The sequence below is a fragment of the Mirounga leonina genome, unplaced genomic scaffold, assembly GCF_011800145.1.
Source record: "Mirounga leonina isolate KUSES-001 unplaced genomic scaffold, KU_Mleo_1.0 Mir_199, whole genome shotgun sequence".
Taxonomy (NCBI): domain Eukaryota; kingdom Metazoa; phylum Chordata; class Mammalia; order Carnivora; family Phocidae; genus Mirounga; species Mirounga leonina.
The window spans coordinates 244,749-265,015 of NW_023270498.1; the positions used below are offsets into that span (position 1 = coordinate 244,749).

The 20,267-nt window shown below is 68.8% G+C and overlaps 1 protein-coding gene across 1 annotated transcript in view; it reads right to left on the bottom strand.

Moving 5' to 3' along the window:
* CAMK2B (calcium/calmodulin dependent protein kinase II beta) overlaps positions 1-20,267 on the bottom strand; it is a 78,522-nt gene that overhangs the window by 1,839 nt on the left and 56,416 nt on the right. Inside the window, exons 7-20 of the mRNA XM_035026427.1 lie at positions 18,137-18,239; positions 17,970-18,053; positions 17,425-17,519; positions 17,141-17,263; positions 16,618-16,701; positions 16,043-16,085; positions 15,024-15,098; positions 10,604-10,641; positions 10,407-10,478; positions 9,252-9,296; positions 7,721-7,769; positions 840-915; positions 625-719; positions 219-453 (exon numbers count right to left, since the gene is read on the bottom strand). Coding sequence (XP_034882318.1) covers positions 221-453; positions 625-719; positions 840-915; positions 7,721-7,769; positions 9,252-9,296; positions 10,407-10,478; positions 10,604-10,641; positions 15,024-15,098; positions 16,043-16,085; positions 16,618-16,701; positions 17,141-17,263; positions 17,425-17,519; positions 17,970-18,053; positions 18,137-18,239 — 1,215 coding nt within the window. The 3' untranslated portion in view covers positions 219-220. The remainder of the gene's footprint in view (positions 1-218; positions 454-624; positions 720-839; positions 916-7,720; positions 7,770-9,251; positions 9,297-10,406; positions 10,479-10,603; positions 10,642-15,023; positions 15,099-16,042; positions 16,086-16,617; positions 16,702-17,140; positions 17,264-17,424; positions 17,520-17,969; positions 18,054-18,136; positions 18,240-20,267) is intronic.

Consider the following 20,267-nt stretch of genomic DNA (forward strand, 5'->3'; position numbering starts at 1 on the left):
GGGGGGGGGGGGGGGGGGGGGGGGGGGGGGGGGGCGGGTCAGCTCTCGTCTGCCCCACCCCCCCAGGGAGGAGGGGGCGAAGGCGGGGTCAGCTCTCATGTGCAACCCCCCCCACAGGACGGGGAGAGCGGGGATGGGGTGCTGCCTGCCTGCAGCCCGGGGGCGCCTCCCCCGGAGCCCCGCGGCGCCCCCCGGGGAGGGTCTGCGCCAGCACCCACCTTCACTGCAGCGGGGCCACGGGCGCGCCCGAGCAGTGGAAGTGCACGTTCTGCCACTTGCCGTCGCGACGGTGCCACACGCGCGTCTCCTCGGACTGGCTGGTGCGGGGCCGGCCCTGCCCGTCGATGTACTGCGTCAGGCGGATGTAGGCGATGCACGCGGCGTCCTCCCCGATGACGTGCACGTGCGGGTTCAGGATGGTCGTGTGGATGGGCTTGCTGTTCTTGGCGAGCACTGCGGGCAGGGGCAGAGGCGGGGGCTCGCGGGGCGCCCCCGGGGAACCTCCGCTCCCGGCAGCGCACGGGGGGCGGGGAGGGGGGGCTGGGGGGGCCCGGAGGTCTTGGGGAGCCCTGCGTTGCTGTCGGGGGCGCGCCGCCCACGCCCTGCACCGGCCCCCCGACTCACGGTTCTCGAAGTAGAATCTGTGGAAGTCCATCCCTTCGACCAAATTGCCCAGAGCTTCAGGCTCGAACGAGGTCAGGCCTGGGTCACAGATTTTCCTGGGGGGCATACCCAGGTGAGGAGAGGCCCCTGCCGCGGCCCGCCCCTCCCTTCACCGCAGGGAAGCCCCCACCGCCCACCCCAGGCCTCCCGGGACCCAGCCCAGATGCCCCGCTCACGCGTAGGCCTCGAAGTCCCCGTTGTTGACGGCCTCGATGAGCTGCTCGGTGATCTTGATGACCTCCTGCTTCCGCGCTGCAGGGACACAGCCGCCCAGTGACCGACGACCACCCCAAGCGGCCCTGCAGAGGGCCTAGGGCAGAGCGTCCCCAGCCCCCACCCGCCTCTCCTCCCCAGGAGGGACCCGCGCCCAATCGGTCCAGCTCACATGGCTCCCTCCAAGGTCACCCACAGCCCCCACGTTTCCAAGTCCACCAAGCCGGGTCTTACATAGAAGGTCTGGAGAATGCAGAAAGGGAAGCAAAGCCCGCCGTGTGGCCCCCCAGTCCCTCCGGCCGTGTCCCCTGGGACTGGCCCTCCTGGCTCCTGCCCACCTGGATTCGGCTCACAAGCCCTTTGCGAATGCAACACGTCTTTAGAAACATCTAGTAACGAACTATAGAAATGATCCCTGTAAGGGCCGGCTGTGAAGCAGTGAGGGGACGGGGTCTGCAGGGTGAGGACTGGGAGCAAAGACCAGGGAGTAGGGCCAGAGGGGCCCAAGGAGGAGGACGCGGAGTCTCTCCCTGGAAGCCCACGGACAGCCGGCTGGCCTCGCACCTGCTCCAGTCTCCACCTGCGTGCAGTCCTGGGCCCGGGTGCCAGCTGCCCCCCGCCCCCCGGGCATCACCAGCCCACCTCACACCCTCCGTCCCAGGGCTCTGGGCTCCTGCCCGCTTGGCCTCTGCACCGGGACAGGCCCGGCCCCAGGGTGCTGGCCTGGGGTCCCTGTTGTCTCTTGAATCACAACTTATTTCAGAGAATAACATAGCCCCACACCCTGCGGATTCAAACCTGGACCGCTTTCATTGCCGCTGAGACTTTTTTAAAGAAATAAGCCCTTCCAGATACAGTTGTGAATGCCCGTGTCCCCCTAAGTCTCGTTCTTCACTCCCCCTCCCCAGAGAAGGACTGTCCTCAGGTGGGGGCTTAGCCGCTTCCGCGCAGATGTGTCCACCCTCGAACGTGCACACACGTCGGGTGTGCGCGCACACGGATCCCAGGGATCTCTCCAAGCAGCAGGCTGACGGTAAGCCTCAGACCCAGCCCGCGCAGGATGCCCGGAGCTCCTCCCCACGGGCTCCCTCCCGGGGCACGGCACTTCCAGCAGCTTCCCTGGCTCCCTAGCAGCTCTCTGCCTCTGCGGCTGGGCATCTGTCCGCACTCCAGCCACCAGTGCCATGGGGAACGGCACACGCGTGAGGTGATGCGCGGGCTCAAGTCCCAGAGCACAGGTGGCAGGGTCTCCAAGGGTGCACTCCGCGTTCTGAAGCATGTGCCCACAGCCCTGGCATGGGGCTGCCCGCGCGTCCTCCCCGCCGCCAGCACCCTCGGCTGTCCGCGTGCCCCCTCCCACAGATGCCCGCCTGAAGGGCGCCGTGTGCTGCACGGAGCCTGCATGGTGAGGGCAGCAGGAGCTCCGTGACGGCCGAGGGCTCGGGTGCACGCGTGTGCTGGTGTCACGGGGGAGGGCACGTTTGCACGTGGAGATTCGTGTGTGCACCGCCCTGCGGGTTTCTCCTATCTTGGAAAACCCTCCCTCTGGACCCAGCTGCATTTGCGCGAAGGTCCCGTTTCCATTTCTCACCGAACTCTGTGTCCGCACCGTGGCAGGATTTGGGCTCCGGGCGGTCTCTGTGCAAGCCCAGGCCCCCACTGTCCGGTCGGCCCTGAAGCTGGCCTCCAGTACGGTGGGCTGCAGGCTCCAGGGACCCCACGCCCACCTGTCCCGACACCTGCCATTCTCCTCTCTCCGTCTTGGGACCCGGGGCAGGACAGTGTTGGGCATCTTGGGTCCCTCGGCATCACCGGTCTGTGGCCTCCCAGCAGCCTGCCCACCTCTCTGCCCTCTGGCTGGGCGTTTCTGCTTCGGGGACGCTCATCCGCCCTCCCAGGTCCCTGTCACCACTGCAGTCCAGCTTTTCCCCGGCGACCCCCAAGCCAGCCCCCCCCGCCCGTGTGAGGGTGGACAGCGCCCGCGTGTCTGACACCCAACACCGGTCGGCCCCCCTTCTTCACCCCAGCAGCCCACGGGAGCCCTCCGCCAACAGCCCTGCGACCGCAACTGCCCGACACGTCCTCTCTTGTGTCCCGTGCACCCCGTACTGTCACTTAGTGTCTTCCACTTAGTGAAGTCGTGTGGAGTGTTTTAAAGCCAGTTGTGATACAAAATGAGAGTATAAAGTCACCCAGAGGGAATCAGGGTGACAGCACACATCGCGGAGCCTGGAGTTTGGGAACCAGCGTCACACGCATTCTGCAGACAAGCGAGGTGAGATCGCAGCAGGGCTGCTGCCCAGACCCACCCCTGCCCTGCATGGCAGCCCTGCCTCCCCCAGGGGCGCGCAGCGCGGGGGGCTCCCCGGGAGGTGAGGCCGCGAGCTGTGACCCCGCCCCAGGCAGCTCTGGCAAGGGTGTGGCGTGGGAGGGGTCCGGGGTGGACCGGAGCCCCTGCACGCCCTCTCCCGGGACGAGCTAACAGGCCAGGAGGCCAGGCTGCTGGCAAAGGGTCTGGGGGACCCCAGTGACCCCAGGCTGGCCCTAATCCGTGTCCCTTGGCAGCTGCAGGGGCACCGCGAGCCCCCAGCCACCCCAGGCGGGCAGCTGTGCAGGATCAGCCTGGATTGGGTGTAATCCCTGATTATGGGGAACACGGCCTGGGCCAGTGGGCACCGAGCCCATTTACACATGACGACAGCTGACGGCTACATGCCCCTAACCCACCCCAGGGACAGCCCCCCGCCGCCTGCACCTCAGTGCTGGGTGAGGCGGACCCGGGCCCCAGAGGTGGAGCTGGGGGCACCCCGGCTCTGACGCCCACGGCCGCAAGTCTGGAGAGCCAGTTCCGCACAAGTCCCCTCTCGGGGCTGATTCCACCCCCGTCCTTCACCTGCGGACCCCCCAGCACTCGAAGGAGCTGCAGTGCTGAGGACTCAGGGGAGGGCACATGCCGGAGCAAGGATGCTGCTCCCTGAGGGGCCTCAGCCCCCCTAGCGCTCACCCCCTCCCCCGCCAGTCCTGCCCTCCGCGCCCCCCCACACCCCTCCCTTCAGTCCCGCTCAGGGCCCCTTTTTGTGGCCCCCACGTCTGTAGTTTGGTTCAAGGCAGACCCCCAAGATCAGCCCAGGTTGCTCAGCGCTCACAGCATGCCCTGTCCTCAGAGCCCCCAACCTGGCCTCCTCTGCAGACTCCAAGGGCAGCTCGCAGCCCTGGGCGGGGGTCCTGTGGCGGGTGGCCCCCGCTGGGGGCACCTCTCCACGTACCCCAGCTTCTGCTTCTTCATCTGTGAAACCAGGGCCAAGAGGGGCCGGGGAGACGGGGACATGGATGCTGCCGACCCCTCCCCAGGCTCTGCTGCGCACCTGCCACAGCCCCCCCCCCCCCCACGAGACCACCCCGCCTCTGTGACGGACCTCCAGTCCCCGGCCAAGCCAGCCCGGGAACCCGCACCTGCCCTTGGCCCTCTGGCCAAGCACAGAGCGCTCCTGGGGGGGGGAGGGCGGGGGGGGCACTGCTGTCCAGCCGCCGGCCCATGCCCTCGCGGCCGCTGGGGTGGGCTCAGCTTGCCCGCAGCCCCCATGCCCCCCCACCGCTGCGATGCTCCGCTCCCCCTCCGCCCTGCCCTGGCCCCCAGGCCCGGCACTCACCCAGCCACTCCCCAGCCATGCCCAGCCCCTGGCCCGCAGCCTCTCATCCAACAGCACCTCCCTGCCCGGTGTCTCCCGGCAGGTGGGGGGGGTGCGGCCCTGGGGTGTCACCCATCCCTGTAAGTGATCCCGGTGGCAGTCGGCAGGCGGGCTGGGGCAGCCGGCTCCTCCCTCCCTGCCTGGGGAGGGGCCCCAGCCCAGCGCCGGCCCCTCACCCCCCCCCCCGCCCTGGGCCCCAGCAGTCAGCATTGTCTGCGTCACGCGGGCCCACAGATCACAGGCGTGAGGCTCTAGTTCGCCCCGACTGCTTCTGATTCCTTCCTACACACACATTCACACATGCCCGTCCTCGGCCACAAACTCACGTTCTGAGGCCAGATGCCTTCATGTGGACTTCCCTGTGCTCCCCTTTCTGTCCCCTCCAAGCTGGCCCCTTCCCAGAGTGAGGGGTCCCGTACCACAGCCGGGGGTTCTCCACACCCCTGTGAGCCCCCAAAGAGCAGCCAGGGGGCCACTCAAGGTGCTACCTACACAAGGGGCCTGGGAGAGCTGGAGATAGGCAGGGTGGGGGGCCCTGGGCTTCCGGGGCCCCTGAGCCCCTCCTCACCGTGTTCAGGATGTCAGAGAGCCTGGGGGCTGGGGTGGAACAGACCAGACGTGAACAGGAGGCAGGTGGGGGCACACAGGACAGAGAAGCTATGGGCTGACGAGCCAAGCCAGAGAGAGGAGGGGGCAGAGTGGGACATGGGGGGACACGGAGGGCCGAGGGGAGACAGAGGGGGACACTGGGGGGATACCGGGTATAGAGGGAATGTGGGGGGATGAAGGCGGATGTGGGGGACACGAGGAATGTGGGGGCACAGAGGGTGATGTGAATGGACATGGGGTGAAGGTGGACATGGGGACAGAGGAGGACGGGGGGACACAGGGACACAAGGAATGTGGGGGCGTGGGGATGTGGATAGATGTGGGGGTGAAGGTGGACGTGGGGGGATGGGGGGACGTGGACACGAGGAATGTGGGGGCACAGGGGGATGTGGGGTGAAGGTAGACATGGGGGGACATGGAATGTGGGGGACACGGGGAGCATGGGGGATGGGAGGATGGGGGGACAAAGGGGGATACAAAGAAGAATGTGGGGGTACGGAGGGGGGACGTGGGTGGATGTAGGAGGTGAAGGTGGACATGGGGAGCATGGGGGACAGAAGAGGATACAGGGAAGAATGTGGGGGTACAGAGGGGGATGGGGGATGAAGGTGGGGGAGCGTGGGGACAGGGGGCACAGAGGAGGAGGCTCCAGGAATGGCCGGGCAGGTGCTGCGGGCAGAGGGTATCCCCCCCACGCCCTGAAGTGGACAGAGGCAGCCCAGCGTGTGCAGAACCCAGTGGAAGACCCAGCTGGTCAGGACGGCCCGCCTTCTCCCTTTCAGCCTGCAGGCCTGCGGTGGGGAGAGGCTTCTGAAATGGCGCCGTGTCTACACCTCCCTGGGGCCCCGCTGAGTGCTGTGACCGGACGGTCAGGCAGGCGGTCTGAGGAAGGCAGGAAGCACTGTGGACGGCCCGGGAGACCCTGCGGGGGGGCGGCGGCGAGGCCTGGGGTGGACTGCAGCGCAGGTGGGAGGGGAGGTGCGGAGGAGGGTGGCTGGGAGCTGCCCTGCGGAATTAGTGCCAGGCGCCCAGCCGGGCCGGGCCGTTAGCCTCGGGCAGCCGGGCGGGGCAGCTGAGGCCGTGCGTGGCAGGGGCAGCAGGCCCGGGGGCACTACTTCCACAGAGCAGGCAGGGGGCCCTCAGCTTCCAGGGCCCCCGAGCCCCTCCCCACGGAGCTCAGGGTGTCAGGGACCCTGGGGGCTGGGGTGAACAGGAGGCAGAGCGTGAGCAGGGGCGGAGGACGGAAGGCCCTGCTCGCTCCCGCCCCGGGGCCGGTCTCCGCAGCAAGAAGCCCCTGGCCAGAGCCTGGAGCTGGGGGCGCGGGGGCGGCCCACGGCCCTGCGGGCCAGGGGAGAAGCCCCCGCGGAGGGCTGGCTGGAGAGGCAGGGGCAGCCCCGAGCCTCCATGGGGCCGAGGGGGCCCTGGTGGAGCCCACGCTCAGTCTGCTCTGAGGAAGCATCCCTACAGAGATGGGCTGTGGGGGGGCCCTTCAGGGAGACCCCGCCCACAGCAGGGGCCCACCGACTTACGCGGAGTGGGCAGGGGGCGACCGGGAGGCGGACATGAGGTGGGGGGGTTGGCTTCAGAGCTCGCCGAGCCCCTCCCCGCGGAGCTCAGGGAGTCAGGGACCCTGGGGGCTGGGGTGGACAGGTGAGACGCGAATGGGAGACAGGAGGGGGCACGCGGGAAAGACGGGGACAGGACAAGGACGAGTGGGGTCAGGCTGGAGAACCCCAGGCCCAGCTCATGGTGGGGTCCAGGGGCAGTGGGGGCACCGGAGGCGGGGCTGGAGGTGTGGGGGGAGGGGCCGGACCTGGGCCCTTCGGGGCTCGAGGGACGCCCCCCGCCGCTGCCCCCGAGGTTGCTCTCCCAGCCAGACAAGGTGTGGCTGGGGTCTGGGCTGGGCGACCCTCCTGCAGGCTCTGGCCACCTAGGCCCCCCGCCCCCCCAGGGCTAGGGGGGCAGAACTGCAAGGACAGGGCCTCAGGGAACACCTGAGTGAACACCCACTCTCCCTTCGTCCAGGGGCCGGTGTTCCCCTCACTGCGTCCCCCAGACTGGCAGAATGGCCGGCCATCAGGCCCTGGGGCTGATCTCTGTGAGCGTGTGGCCCCTCTGTGAGCGTGTGGCCCAGAGGGTCAGGTGGCCCCGCACGCCACCTGCCCTCCCTGGGGAGGCAGGCAGAGCTGGGAGCAGAAGAGGGGGTGCCTGGCCAGGCCACTGACCCTGCATGGGTGCAGCCCACCCGCCCTCACTGGCCGTGGAAACAGCCGGAACCCCGGAAAAGCCCCGTTGCTGGCCGTCTACCGAGCAGCTGCTAGCCAGGCAGTTACAGACTTCAGGAAGTCCCAGAGAAGAAACCGAGCAAATTCAACCATGACCTTGGTCCCCCGCAGGGTGGGAGCGCCCCCGCTGGTCAGGGCGCCCGCCTGTCGGCCCGCACGCGCTGGGCAGGCCCCGGGGGCTGCAGCCAGGCAGGGCCAGCCCCCCGTGGACACGCCATGCCTGCATCACAGATGCCCTGCCGCCCCGCCCTCCCCACGTACCTTTTGTGTCCTCGTCCTCTATGGTGGTGTGAGTGCTGTCCGATGACTCCTGGGGGACACACAGGGAGGCAGCGGGTCAGGACGTGGGCTCTGTCCCACCCGCCTCCATGGGGCCTGGAGGTGCCCACCCCAGCATCCCACGGCGGTCACCCGGCCCCAGCCCCAGGCCGCTCACGTCCCCAAGGGCCAGGGGCCCGGACGCGCCTTCTCCCGACCAGACACGCCTGGAGGAAAGACTCCCTGTGCTCAGACGGCTCTCATAAGAGGTAAACGGGCTCTCTGGGACCTCCAGTGAAATGGAAAGGCACCCCCAGCCCGTGTACTTGGGCAGACAGGACCAGAAGCTTCCAGGAGGTCCTCAAGAGCCTTGGCTGGCCCAGGCAGGATGCAGCCGTACCCACAGCTCCTGCCCTGGAAGGGGCCGCCTGCCCCTCATGCCTGGACTGTCCAGCCAGGCCCGGTCTCTCCCGAGGGGGCCTCCGACGGTAGACAGGCAGCCCCAGCACCTCCCGCCCCACTCCAAAACCAGGTACCGATCACCTGTCACGGGGTTCCCAGGAGGCCTGCTTGCTCCTCAGAAAGAGCATCCTAACAGAGTCCTCCAGGGCCTCCCTCTGGCTCCCTGACTGAACGCCCTGCTCGAGGCCCTGCCCAGAGATGGGGCGGTGGGAGGTTTGCAGGTTGTAGGATCAAGGCTCATACCACAGCCCCAGAGATTGTCTAGAAGCCTCTTGCAAGGAAAACATGAACCTCACCCCAGACACGGGGTCCCAGGAACGCCCGTCCCGAGCCACAAAGCAGAAGGACACCCAGGCCCTTCTTGGCACCTTGAGTCTGGGTTGGCTGAGAGGCAGTGGCCCATGGTCCCCTGGTCCTGGCCCACAGCCAGGGTGTGGGGCGCCCTTTGGGCAACCCAGGGCTGGGTGGGAGTCTGCGAACTTGGAGGGGGCGCCTGTCCTAGAAACACAGCTCAGCTGCCCGCCGCCCCTCCCGCCACCCCAAGAGCCAGCCCCTTCTCCGGCCCCGGGCACAGGTGCCGATGTGGTGGGAGATGCCAGAGCACAGAGCAGCAACGGAGGATGCAGGCTGGCTCAGCAGGAAGCACTGGGGGCAGAGGTGAGCAATGCGGGGGGCGGGCAAGGGCATCTGTGCTGCTCCCTCCTCCCGGGGACCCCCTGAGGCCGCCCCGCACGCCTGGCCCCCGGCTTTGCTGGGCCTGGCCACGGCCAGTGCCAGACGGACAGCACGGAGGGTCCTGAGGAGTGGACCCTGCTCTGGGCCCCCACCGTCGACGGACGGCGGACCCGGTACAGCCAGGCCCGAGAGGGCAGGACCTGGGGCCTTGTCCCGAGGGGCGGCCGTGGACCTCTGAGGCTCTGTCCTGCCTCGAGAGGGGTCCCTGCACACCTGCCCCCCCAACTCTTAGCCCTGGGGCTTCCCCGGGGCAACGCCCCAGACCTGCCCCTGGCCAGGGGGCCTGCCTCCTGCCTGAGCGCAGGCTCCCAAGGGGGCGGTGAGGGGGCGGCAGTACCTTGATCCCGTCCACGGGGTTATGAATGACGGTGGTTTGAGGCTCCTACAGAAGAAGGAAGCACAGAGGAAGGAAAGAGGGAAGTGAGAGGCGGAGGCGGCGGCTGGAGGGGAGGAGGGCAGCCGGGCGCGGATGGCAGGAGGTGGAGCGGGCCGGAGAGGCCCGCGGGCCCAGGGTGGCCAGAGAGAAGCCTGTGTGCCCACAGAGGGCGGCAGAGAGCGTGGGGGCCGCAGGCGGGGAAAGAGGTCCTCCCCTCCCTTTGCTGCCTGACCCCCTGCCCCGGGCTGCGGGGGACACGGTTTTGAAGATGTCATGGGGGTGGGGTGGCATATGCGATGGACGGGGTCCGAGACGGGGCTGGCTGTGTGGGACCCACCCCTCCTGGGCTGAGGCCGCCCCCACGTGCGGGACGGCCACCTGGCGAGCCTAGCCTTCCTGTGGGCCGTGTGCGGCTGGGCTCCCTGGAGACCGCGCGCGTGCTCTGCGGGGCTCGGAACCTGGGCGCCAGCCAAGCCCGACCTCTTGGGGCGGCCGGCTCTACGCGGGCCGCCATGCGCACACAGCGCCCCCGCACCAGCACAACCCACGCCACCAGCTGGGGGGGGCCCTGACACAGCCAGGAGGCTCCTCTGAACTTGTCTGCCTGCCCCTGCCCGGAAGCCCCCAGGCCTCTCCCTCCCAGGCAGCCACAGGCCAGCACGGCCACAGGGCTGCGTCCCCCTGGCGGCTTCGGGACTGAGGGGCACGGTCTCCCATGGAGGCCGCCCGGCCTGCTGCTGGGTCATCCCCAGGCCAACTGCCAAGCGGGCTTATCTCCCTGCAGATCACCGGGGGTGGGGGGCTCCATAGCCAAGACCAGCCCCACCCATCGTCCTGGGAGAAAGCCAAGCCCCCACTTCCCAGATGGCGCGCCCCCCGCGGCAGCCCGCGGTGTCTCCCCGCCGGGCCAGGCCCCTGCACAGCCCCGAGACGGCCCAAATGGGGCTCGGCCCTCAGTCCACACCCGCGCGGCAAGGGGGAGCTGGAGCGCCAGGTGTTGTCCATCGGGTTAGGCTGGGGCTGCAGCCCACCCTCCCCCCAGGCCTCCTGACAGGTGGCCACCGCACAGCCAAGGTGTGGGAGGGCCGGGAAGCAGGGCGCGGAGGGGCTCAGTACCAGGGCGGCCGGAGGAAGTGTCCCCTTCGGGCTGGTGGCAGCGGTGCTGTTTTTGGTGCTGTTTGTAGGGGGCTGTGGAGAGAGCAAGAGGAGGTCGGGGAGATGGCGGCAGCCACACCATTCCCAGGGCAGGCCCAGCACGGAGGGAGGGAGGGAGGCCCAGCCGCAGGGTGGGCCCCAGGGCCAAGTGCACTCACCTTCACCGCGTCAGCCTTCTTGTTGAGTAAACTCTTGGCTGCTGCGTTGGGAGGAAACAGGCAGCATGAGCAAAGGGCTTGGGGCCTGCTGCTTCCCGCCCCCGTCAGTGTGAGGTGACCTCAGGGGCCAGCCAGGCTCTGGGCATCCCCAAGACGAGTGGGCAGGCAGGCGGCCCCAGGGACTGAGGCAGGGTGGCTTCTGTGGTCAGTGGGGCGGGGGGGTGGGGGGTGGGAAGCAGATCTGTCCCCAGTTCTGAGCCTGGCTGTCCTGGAACAGGCCCATGGGAGACCCAGGGCTGCCCAAACCTCTCATCCCCGGTACAGGCCCCTTCCCCCGGCCATTCTCCACGACCCTGGAGGACACCGAGATTTCCCCTCCCACCTGGGCCCCGCGGCTCGTGGGCAGTGTGCAGGCTCTGCCAAGAAGAAGTCAGGGTGCTCCCCCCTCCCCGGAGAGGAACACAGGATGGGGTACCAGGTTGGGGTGGTGGGCACCTGCCTGTCATTCTCCGTGTTCTGGGGCCGGGGCAGGCTGCAGTTGGTCACCCACCCAGGCACGGGAGGGGCTTGTCCCGAGCTCGGGTGCCTGCCGGCGATCGGCCTCCTGGCCCCCTCCCACAGGCCCAGGCCCCCGGCTCAGAGCACCAAGGGGCTGCCTGGTTCTTCAGGAACCAGTCCTGGAAGTCCTGACCTTGGGGTCACTTTCCTGGCCCTGCCCTGGCAGCACCAGCCCCAACACGGGCCCCTCTGTCCACTCCTGAGGCCCCTGGGCTCTGAGTGGGCTCAGCAGGGGGACACCCACGGGGAAGGCTCCAGAGGGCCACCCGCGTCCCCGGCTCCCCCCACCTGTGGGACGCCCCAACGCGACCGCACAGAGGCCAGGGCAGCCCGGCCCCTGCCTCACCCTCCCCCAGCCCCCCGGCATCGGGGCCCTCCACAGCGGTCAGCGGCAACGATGGCTGCCAAACCAAAGGAAGTCCGCTTACCTTCCAGGAAAGGAAAGGTGAGGAGGGAGGGAGTAGTAGTGAGGGAAAGAAAGAAAACAAGATTCGTGTGGTCAGGCAGGGGAGCGAGTGTGTGCGGCCCAGGACCCCGCCTGGTCCTGCCCACCCCACCCGCGCTCCCAGCCAAGCGCTGCCCCGCCTGTGAGGCCGATGTATGTGGTGGGGGTCACCCCGCCGCGGGCTCCACAGCCCCCAGCCAGCTAGCCAGCCCTGCAGCGGGGCTGCCTGCCCCGAGGGCCCACGGTGGTCCACGGGGGGCGGAGGGGGCCCCTTGACTGCAGGAGACATCCCTGGAGGCTGTGACATCAGGGCGATGTGCACACCACGACCCAGGGAGGGGCAGTGGTTCTCAAAGTGGCGTCCCCACACCAGCAGCACCCAGGCCCACCCCAGACCTCCCGGGGGTGGTGCGGCATCCGTTCTAGGAGATCCTAACCCTGCTTTGGCTTGAGAACCACTGTCAGGGCCCCACGGCCCGCCTCCCTCTCTGTGAAGGTGCCCTTTGCCGCTCTCCGGGCTCTGTGCAGGGACATGGGTGATGTGCTCGGGCGAGAGCCCTGTGGGGCCGTCCAAGTGCCACCCTGGGCGCGGTCTCCAGCCCCACAACCTGTCAGCTCTCTCAAAGGCTTCCCCCGCAGGATCCACGGGGCCGTGTGTCACCAGAGGCCTGCCCGCTGGCCTGTCCCCCTGGTCCGGCAGGCCTCACCCCGTGAGAAGTGTCACAGGATCCCAGTAAGCAAAGGGACGACCGGCGCCCCCTCCCTTGCCCGCCAGTCCTGGCCGCCCTGCAGCACATCCCCCCCATCCTGGGGAGGCTGGATCAGGACCACGCCCGGAGGCCCGGACCGTCCCAGGCCCAAAATGCCACCTCCCCAGGGCCGCTTCCACGGTGGGCACCCTGGAAAGCTCGCTCCCCAGGTGGCAGCTCCAACCCACCTCCCAGTAACTCACCACAGTAGAACAGGCCAGCCCTGCAGACTCGGGGGCTTTCGCTCCTGACCCCCACTGACCTCACCCCTCTGCTCCCTTCCCCGCATCCAGCGCACACCTGGAGCCCACCTCCCCTGAAGTAGGAGTCATGCTGAAGGCGTGGAGCCCCGGTCCCCCATCCTTGCTGGCTGACCAGCGGGGGCAGGGCTCCTCCAGGGGCCTGGAGGAAAGAGGCACCCATCCCGAAGGCACGCGTCTCGGCAGCTGAGCAGGCAGGCAAGCTGACCCCACACCTGATTCAGGCCGGGCCCGCGACACCATGTGGCCTCGGCGTCTGAGCCGGTGTAGGCCGGGGCCGGCCCAGCACCCCGAGGAGACACAGCCAGCCCTGCCTGGCCCTGGGCAGAGGCAGATGGAGACCCTCGTCTCGGGAGGGCCCCCCTCTCAGTCCCTGACTCTCAAAGCCCACTCTCCAGACCTTGCTCCCCAGACGGCAACACCCCTCCGTGGACTCAGACGGCTCCACTGGGGCCCAGGCTCCAGAAAGCCTCACAGCCGACACCGAGCCTCTTAACCAATGCCCAAACACTTCCCCTGAGGAACCCCCTTTAACCAGCGCCTGCGAGTCCGGGCGCAGTGTGGACACACGGCCGGGCCCCTCCTGAAAGCGGCTCCCAGAAATTCACTGCCTCCAGGGCCCCGTGGACCCCGTCTACACTGGCAGTCAAAAGCACAGCTTCGCGGCAGGAGCCCCGGCGGGCCGAGCAGCTGCCCCAGACCCCGGGTAGGCAAGCAGAGACCTGTTTCCGCACCCGCCAGGGTCCTAGGCCGGCCACGGCTGCCCCCCACCCGCACCCCAGCTCTCCCGTCTCCTCTCAGGGAAGGCCAAGACGCTCTGTCGACCCGCAGCGTCATCGTCTCTACGGAGACCCCGCGGGCTCCTCGGGTGGGGGTGCTATGTCACCGGGGAGGCTGTCCCCTGCGGAGGAGCGATGGCCTTGGAACGGAGCCCCCCGCCCAGTGCCGCTGGCTGAGATGGGCTGACCTCTGCCCAAGGGCCCAGCCTCTGCCTCGTCCCCTCGCTGGTGGCCCGAGACAGCCATGCTGGGCTCCGTCCACATGCACTGACCGCCCCCGGGACAGAGCAGCCCTCGGCGGCCAGGCGGGGGGCTGTGCATGCACACGGCCTCATGCAGTCGCTGCACACCGACGACAGGCAGGTGGGCTCAGGCAGGGGCCCTGCAGAGAGCAGCCCGGAGGCCTCGCTCGCTGCGCCGGGCAGCTGCGCTTCAGCAGCGCGCTTCAGCCGAGGCGCCCAGGCTCCCTGCTCCCTGGCCCCTGGTCCTCCCTCCCCTCATGCGCTCCAGAAAGGCTCTGGGAAGGAAGCCAAGGACGGCCCTCCGCGGGCCTTGCCTGCCGGACACGTCCACCGGGCTCACAGGGGGGGCGCACACCGCCCTTCCCGAGGGTGGCCCTGCCCGGAGTACCCCCAGGAGGAGGCCGCTAGGGAAGGCAGCCCCTGTGGGATCTTGAGGCAAGCGCTGGGATGGACGGCTGGCTGGGCCGAAGCACAAGGCCCCCGCAGAAAACTACGCCCCACGGCTCCGTCTGGGGAGCCCTGGGATCGGCCTTCGGCTGCAGCGGGCCCCGTGCGCCCTAAGCCTGCACCGCCCTGGGCTCAGGCTGGTCCCCTGGCAGGTCCTGCGGTCCGCTAGCCCTCAGGGCTTCTGGCTAAGCTCACAGCGAGGTGGCGGGAGCGGGCCTGAGGCCCCCGGGGAAGAGCTGCTCAGCAGAAACAGCCTCTCCCCTCACGTATCTGGGAGGAGGCCAGGGGCCTCGTAGAGAGACCAACAGGACATTCTCGGGGCGGGGGGCCGAGGCCCCCCTGTCCTGTGGCTCACAGGGCACACATGCACACGTCAGGCCCAGCACAGACCACCAGCTCCATGCGAGAGCCGGGGAGAAGCACGGTGCAGGTGCTTGGGAGCAGGGGCGGCCCAGGCAGGGCGTGCACGGGGCTGGCAAGAGGGCCCTCGTGGGGCAGGGCCTCTGCACCCATGCCTTTTTCCCGGGACCCCCACTCAGGGTTCGGACCCAGCAGCAGCCCTGAGGCTTCCTACGGGTGGCCAAGGTCACTCTGAACGGGGGTCGTGACGGACAAGCGGGGAGAAAGATCACAGAGCACAGGGCTCTGACCAGAGGGGTCTCCTGACCCCCAGACTCAGGGGCCAAGACCAAGGTTGGGTGAAATGCATGTGGGAGGAGGCATGGCTTAGGAGTCACCTAGCCCGGCCCCTCCTTTAGCGCACGGGGTCCGAGGCTGCTGGGACAGCGGGGGCTGCCGCCCTGCCCTCCGTGTGGGACCTGTCCACGGCGGGAGCGGGGGCTCCCGGGGCCTCTGGGGCAGCTCTGGAGGCCCGGCCAGCAGCTGCGTGCAGCGAGGGGGCTGCATGCCGACAGGCGGGACCCTGGTCAAGAACATCTACCTTGTTCCACCAGCCCCATGGTGGTGCCGGAGGCCGCGGTGGACATTGTGGCCGGAGCGGTGGTCTGTCTGCCCACTGTTAGCACCGGGTTAGAGACGAGGGAGGGGCGGACACAGACGGGGGGTGGGCAGGGGAAAGGGAGGGGAGAGACAAAGGAAGCAGAAGAAGATTAGAGTCCACAGTTGGGTGGCGGATGGCTCCAGAGTCCCGTTCACAGGAGAGTGGGAACAGGACCGGGACTGAGCGACAGTTGGAAAGCGTCTGCCTCCTTTCTCCTTAGAAAACCCCAGCGGGGGCTTCTCGCGCCCAGTGGGCGTGCGCACAGGATGGGACCCGTTAGTGGTGTGACACATGGCCCCCCGGTCCCAGCAGCACGGTATCACAGCCAAAGGAAGAGGATGGGGTGCTGGATGCAGACGAACAGGGACGGACCCCAGACGCTCCCGCAGCCAGTGACGCGGGCGACAGACAACCACAGGACAGCCAGGGGCCACCTGCCCCTCGGGTGACGCTGGGCCAGGGCCCTGGCCTTGGGTCGCTGACAGACACCCCCCTCGAGCAGCCACACGCCCCCAGCCCCGCCCACGCCCAGCGCCCCAGGCGGGCGGCCGCCAGCGAGTCCGGAGCTCGGCGGAGAGGTCCCGGGTCCTCCGCTCCCCTCCCGCTCCCACACACAGAACGGGTGCTCAGGGGGCTCAGGACAACAAGGCCACAGAGGTGCCAACCAACAGCCGGACAGACACACAGCTGCGGCCCAGGCGGCGGCAGCGAGGACACAGAGACCCAACACGCAGGGACAGGGGCGTGTGCCGGGCGGCCTCCCGGACCGGGCTGGATCGGGCTGGGGGGCGGCCCCTGGGGTGCTGCCCACAGAGCCCAGGCCTCGAGGCCCCGAGCGGGCAGAAGGCCAGGCCGCTGAGCGGTGGGGGAGAAGGGCCGGGGGTCGTGAGAGAGGGGCAGGCCGCCGGCGGCGGCGGGTCATTCGGAAGCCTTCTCTTCCAGGAGAAGACCGTTCTCACCTGAGAAATTTCTCGTGGCCAGCATGGTGGTGAGGATCGCACCCTGGGGAGAGACACGCAGCTGAGACCGGGACACCCCGGCCTGGACCTCAGCCTGGGGGGCGCCCGCCGGGACCTGGGCCACGGCCTCGCAGAGCAAGTCTGCAGGCTCCCCGACTGCACACGGACCGGCTCCCCACTTCCGGAGTGAAACCAGGGGCCGCCCGCTGAGCACAGCTTCTAGGGGGCTCAGGACCACGGGCTCCCCGCCGGCCTCCTCCTCCCCACCCACCCGCCCGCAGCCAGGCTGCTCTCCGCACCAGACCTGCGGGGGGCCGGCGCTGCGCACTCGCTCACCCTGAAGCAAGCGGCAGCGACCAGGGGCACCTGCCCCTCCACAGCCCCAGGAATGGGGGACCCCGAGTGTCGCTGCCGTCGGGGGCTGGGTCCACCTGACACGTGTGCTCTGGGACCCCGGTGCCTGCCCTCGCCCGGCCTGCCGGGACCCCTCTGGCCGAGGACACGGGCACCCCCGGGGCGGCTGAGCAATGGGGGCCGTGGGGCTGGTGGGCGGGGCGCCGGGGCCCCCGTCTCACCTTGAGCTTCCTCCGGGCATTGAACTTTTTCAAGCATTCGACGGTCTCCTGCCTGTGCATCATGGAGGCCACGGTGGAGCGTTGCTGTGGGGAGAGGGGCTGTCACACCCGGCAAAAGGCTCCAAGGGGGGTCAGCTCCGGCCCTCAGCGGGAGGGCTCAGGACAGCAGGGCTGCGGCACCCCCCGGGGCCACCCACTGCAGCAGGAGGCCAGCTGTGCCCCCTGCTGCCCAGCCCCGAGCCCACCACCCCTTTCCGCCTGTCTGCCCCCACCTTACCCTCAGCCTCCTGGCCCTCCTGACTGCTGTGTCCCCCACCCAGGCCCCCGGTCTGCCTCGACTCTCCGTCCCCTCACATACAGGACGGGACCCCCTCTATCTGGAGCCCCCACCTTCCCAGAGACGGAGGCCTTGCAAACCCCCCAGTGGGCCCCAAGCCCCAGGCCGCGCAGCACCCAGGAGACCCGGGGGGGCCCGTCAGCGGTGAGGAGAGGACCCCAGGGCGCGCGTGCTGGGGGGACTTACGCAGACCCACGGGTGTTTCAGCGCTTCGTGTGCTGTGATGCGCTTGGCGGGGTTGATGGTCAGCATCTGGTTGATGAGGTTTTTGGCTTCAGGAGTGACCGTGTCCCACTCGGGGGACGGAAACTAGAAGAGGAAGCAACGCACGAGGGAGTCTGAAGCCCCCTCCCCAGGCAGGAGCCAGAATCCCGAGGGCTCTCGTGGGTCCTGATTCTGGGACACAGGTGGTGTCACTCACTCCAGGCCTCCCCCCGGATGGGGAGGGGCACAAGGGTCCCAGCACTCACGTCGTAGGCTCCTGCCTTGATCTGCTGGTACAGCTTGTGCTGGTCCTCGTCCCAGAAGGGGGGGTAGCCCACAAGCAGGATGTACAGGATCACCCCTGTGCGGAGCAGAGCGGGGGGGCCTCACGCTGCCGCCCCGCCCACAGCCCCCACTCTCTGGGTCCCCTCCCCCACAGCCTCGTCCCCACCCCCACCCACAGCCCACCCCTGTGCCCCTGGAACACAAGGGTCATGTCCAGGGCTCAGCTCCACCCGAGACCCCCACCAAGGAGGCAGCCCTGCCACAGCAGTCTGCGTGCCCCGCCCCCCAGCACCGAGTGCTCCCTCTGGCCCAGACCTCTCTTCTGGGTGCGGGGCGGGCACTGGGGTGGTGGGCTTCTCGGCAGCTGCCAGGATCACGTTAGCAATTCTAGTCTGTGTGGGGAGGGGGCTCCTGGCTGGTGGCAGTCCCGTGAGTCGGCCCAGGGGCGGGCCTGGCACGGCGCACGTGGCGCAGGGCTCCCTCCACCGTGGCCCCGTGGCCCCACCCGCCTCCACGGAGGTCTTACCGCACGCCCAGATGTCCACCGGCTTGCCATAGGCCTCCTTGCGCAGGACCTCTGGGGACAGGTAGCCTGGCGTGCCGGCGAACCCTGGGGACAGGGCAGGGGCAGTGTGAGGGCCGAGGCCGCAGCGGACCCCCGCCCTCGCTCCGGCCGGCCGCCTGGACACTCACCAAACCATGCCTGCTGGTCCCCCTGCACCTCGATGGCCAGGCCGAAGTCCGCCAGCTTCACGGCCGCCCCTTTGCACTTGCTGGCCAGGAGCAGGTTCTCGGGCTGCAGGGAAGGCGACCCGCCAGTATGCGTGTGGTTTACACCCGGGGGGCACGGACGGAACGGGGCACAACAGATGGGACAGCGGTTTGCAGGCTTGGGCCCACAGCTCTGATGCCCCACCGTGGGGCCGCTGCCCTGGCGGACTCGTCGTGAGCCCCGGGGGCAGAGGGGAGCTGTCACACCCAGGCCGAGAGCTCAGGGTGCAGTGAGCAGACCCGAGCGGTGCCCCCCGATGTCCCACATCTGGGTGCTCAGGCACGGTGGGGGGCTGCCTGAGGGGTGGCGCCCCCCGAGGGCCAGGAGGAAGGAGGCAGCGCAGAGCGTCTGGCCGCCCCCTCCCGTGGCGCCCACAGATGGGAAAGGCCCCCCCACTCCCCCCTGCCTCAAGGAGCAGCACCCTCGGGCAAGCTGAAGGGCATTCGTCCCCTGTCCCACGGGAGCATCACGGGGTCCCTATGCTCTGTGTCCTGGCCACAGGGCCCCTCCCATCCCGGCCTGGCCGCCTCCAGCGGTCAGCGGGGAGCACACAGAGCTCGCAGCCTCTGGGCTTCCTCGTCCCTGACCGCCCGGGGCCCCCTCCCCGGGCCGCCCTCCTGACAGGCAGGCCCACGGAGACCACGCCGCCACTGCAGTGCCCCAAGAAAGACACACGTCTCCGAAAAGACCGTGTTAACACTGCTCGTAACCCTGAGGTGCTAGAAGGTGACACGCGGCCCTGGGAACCTGTGAAGGATGCCAGCCCCGTGGCAGACACCGGGGCTTCCCCGGGCCCCACCCAGCTGGCCGGGGACGAGCTCCGTCCCCGCAGGTGACACGTGCTGGGGACAGGTGGCCCTGCCTGCCCAGCACAGCCCAGAGGCCCCTCAGCATCTCCATTTTCCCAACGTGAGCGGGGCTAGGGGGCCCCCACCTCCCCTTGCACCCACATCGAGGAGTCTGAGGTGGCCGGGCAGGCCTTCCACAGATGAGGGGCTCAGCCCCAGGGGAGGGCTGGGGACCCCTGCCCCCCCACAGCCCCCTGACATGGTGCCAAACCCCTCTGCTCTCCCCTCTTCCCACCTCGGCTGAGAGCAGACCCACCACTGTACTGTCTCGGGGGTCTGTCCCCATCAGGAGACAGGGGTCCTCTTGGGACAAGGAGAGGCCGTCTGCTCTCCACACCCCGCAGGAGGCAGAAGGCCCACCGTCCTGCCCTTCTGTTCTTTTCAGCAAGGTTTGCTTGCCCCGGGTCACACCTGGGTGGGGGTGAACACCTATGTTCATTCCTATGCCGTGGCCTCAGGGTGAACTATGAATCATGGGGTCCAGGGACAAGGTGGGGATGCATGCCTCCATGTGACGCTGCTTCAGACCAAACGTGGTGACAGACGGTGAGGCCCACAGCATGGGCACACAAAGCAGGCCTGGGGCGCAGGTGGAGGGACGCAGGACCATGTGGGACGTGCAAAGAGGGCGTGGGAAGGGGGTCCCGGGCCTGTTTCTGGTGGGACACCATCCCCAGAACAGCCCCTGCAGAGATCAGCTCACGTGCACACCCCTCGGTGGCCCAAGAGAGGTGTGGCCCCATTCAGCGTGGAAAGGTTGGTCTCAAATGCCACCTAGGGACTCTCGGCAGGAATGACAGGCCCCCCCCCCCGCCCAGCCCAGCTAAAAAGGGGACAGGAACCCAGCTTTGGAGAGCCTGGGAGGCAGGGAAGGCGGAGGGGGTGCTGTTCCTCCTGAGGCCACACTGTGCCCTGGGGGGTGACAAACCGCTTTGCCCAGAGCTGAGCCAGGGGCCGCAGAGACTTGCAGGATGGGCTGGACGCTGGCAGAGGCCAGCAAGGCCAGCCCCTCACCCCTGCTCCCTTGGCAGCAGCCCCACCTGCACACACATCGCCTGCATGCCCCCTGCCGGGTCTGTCTCACCTGGAGCCCAGAGAGACACCCCAAGTGGACATGTGCTGACAGGCTGACTTTTGACAACTGCCCTCTCAGTCCTGGAGCATGGAGGCGATGGAGGGACGTGTGCAAACACACACACATGCG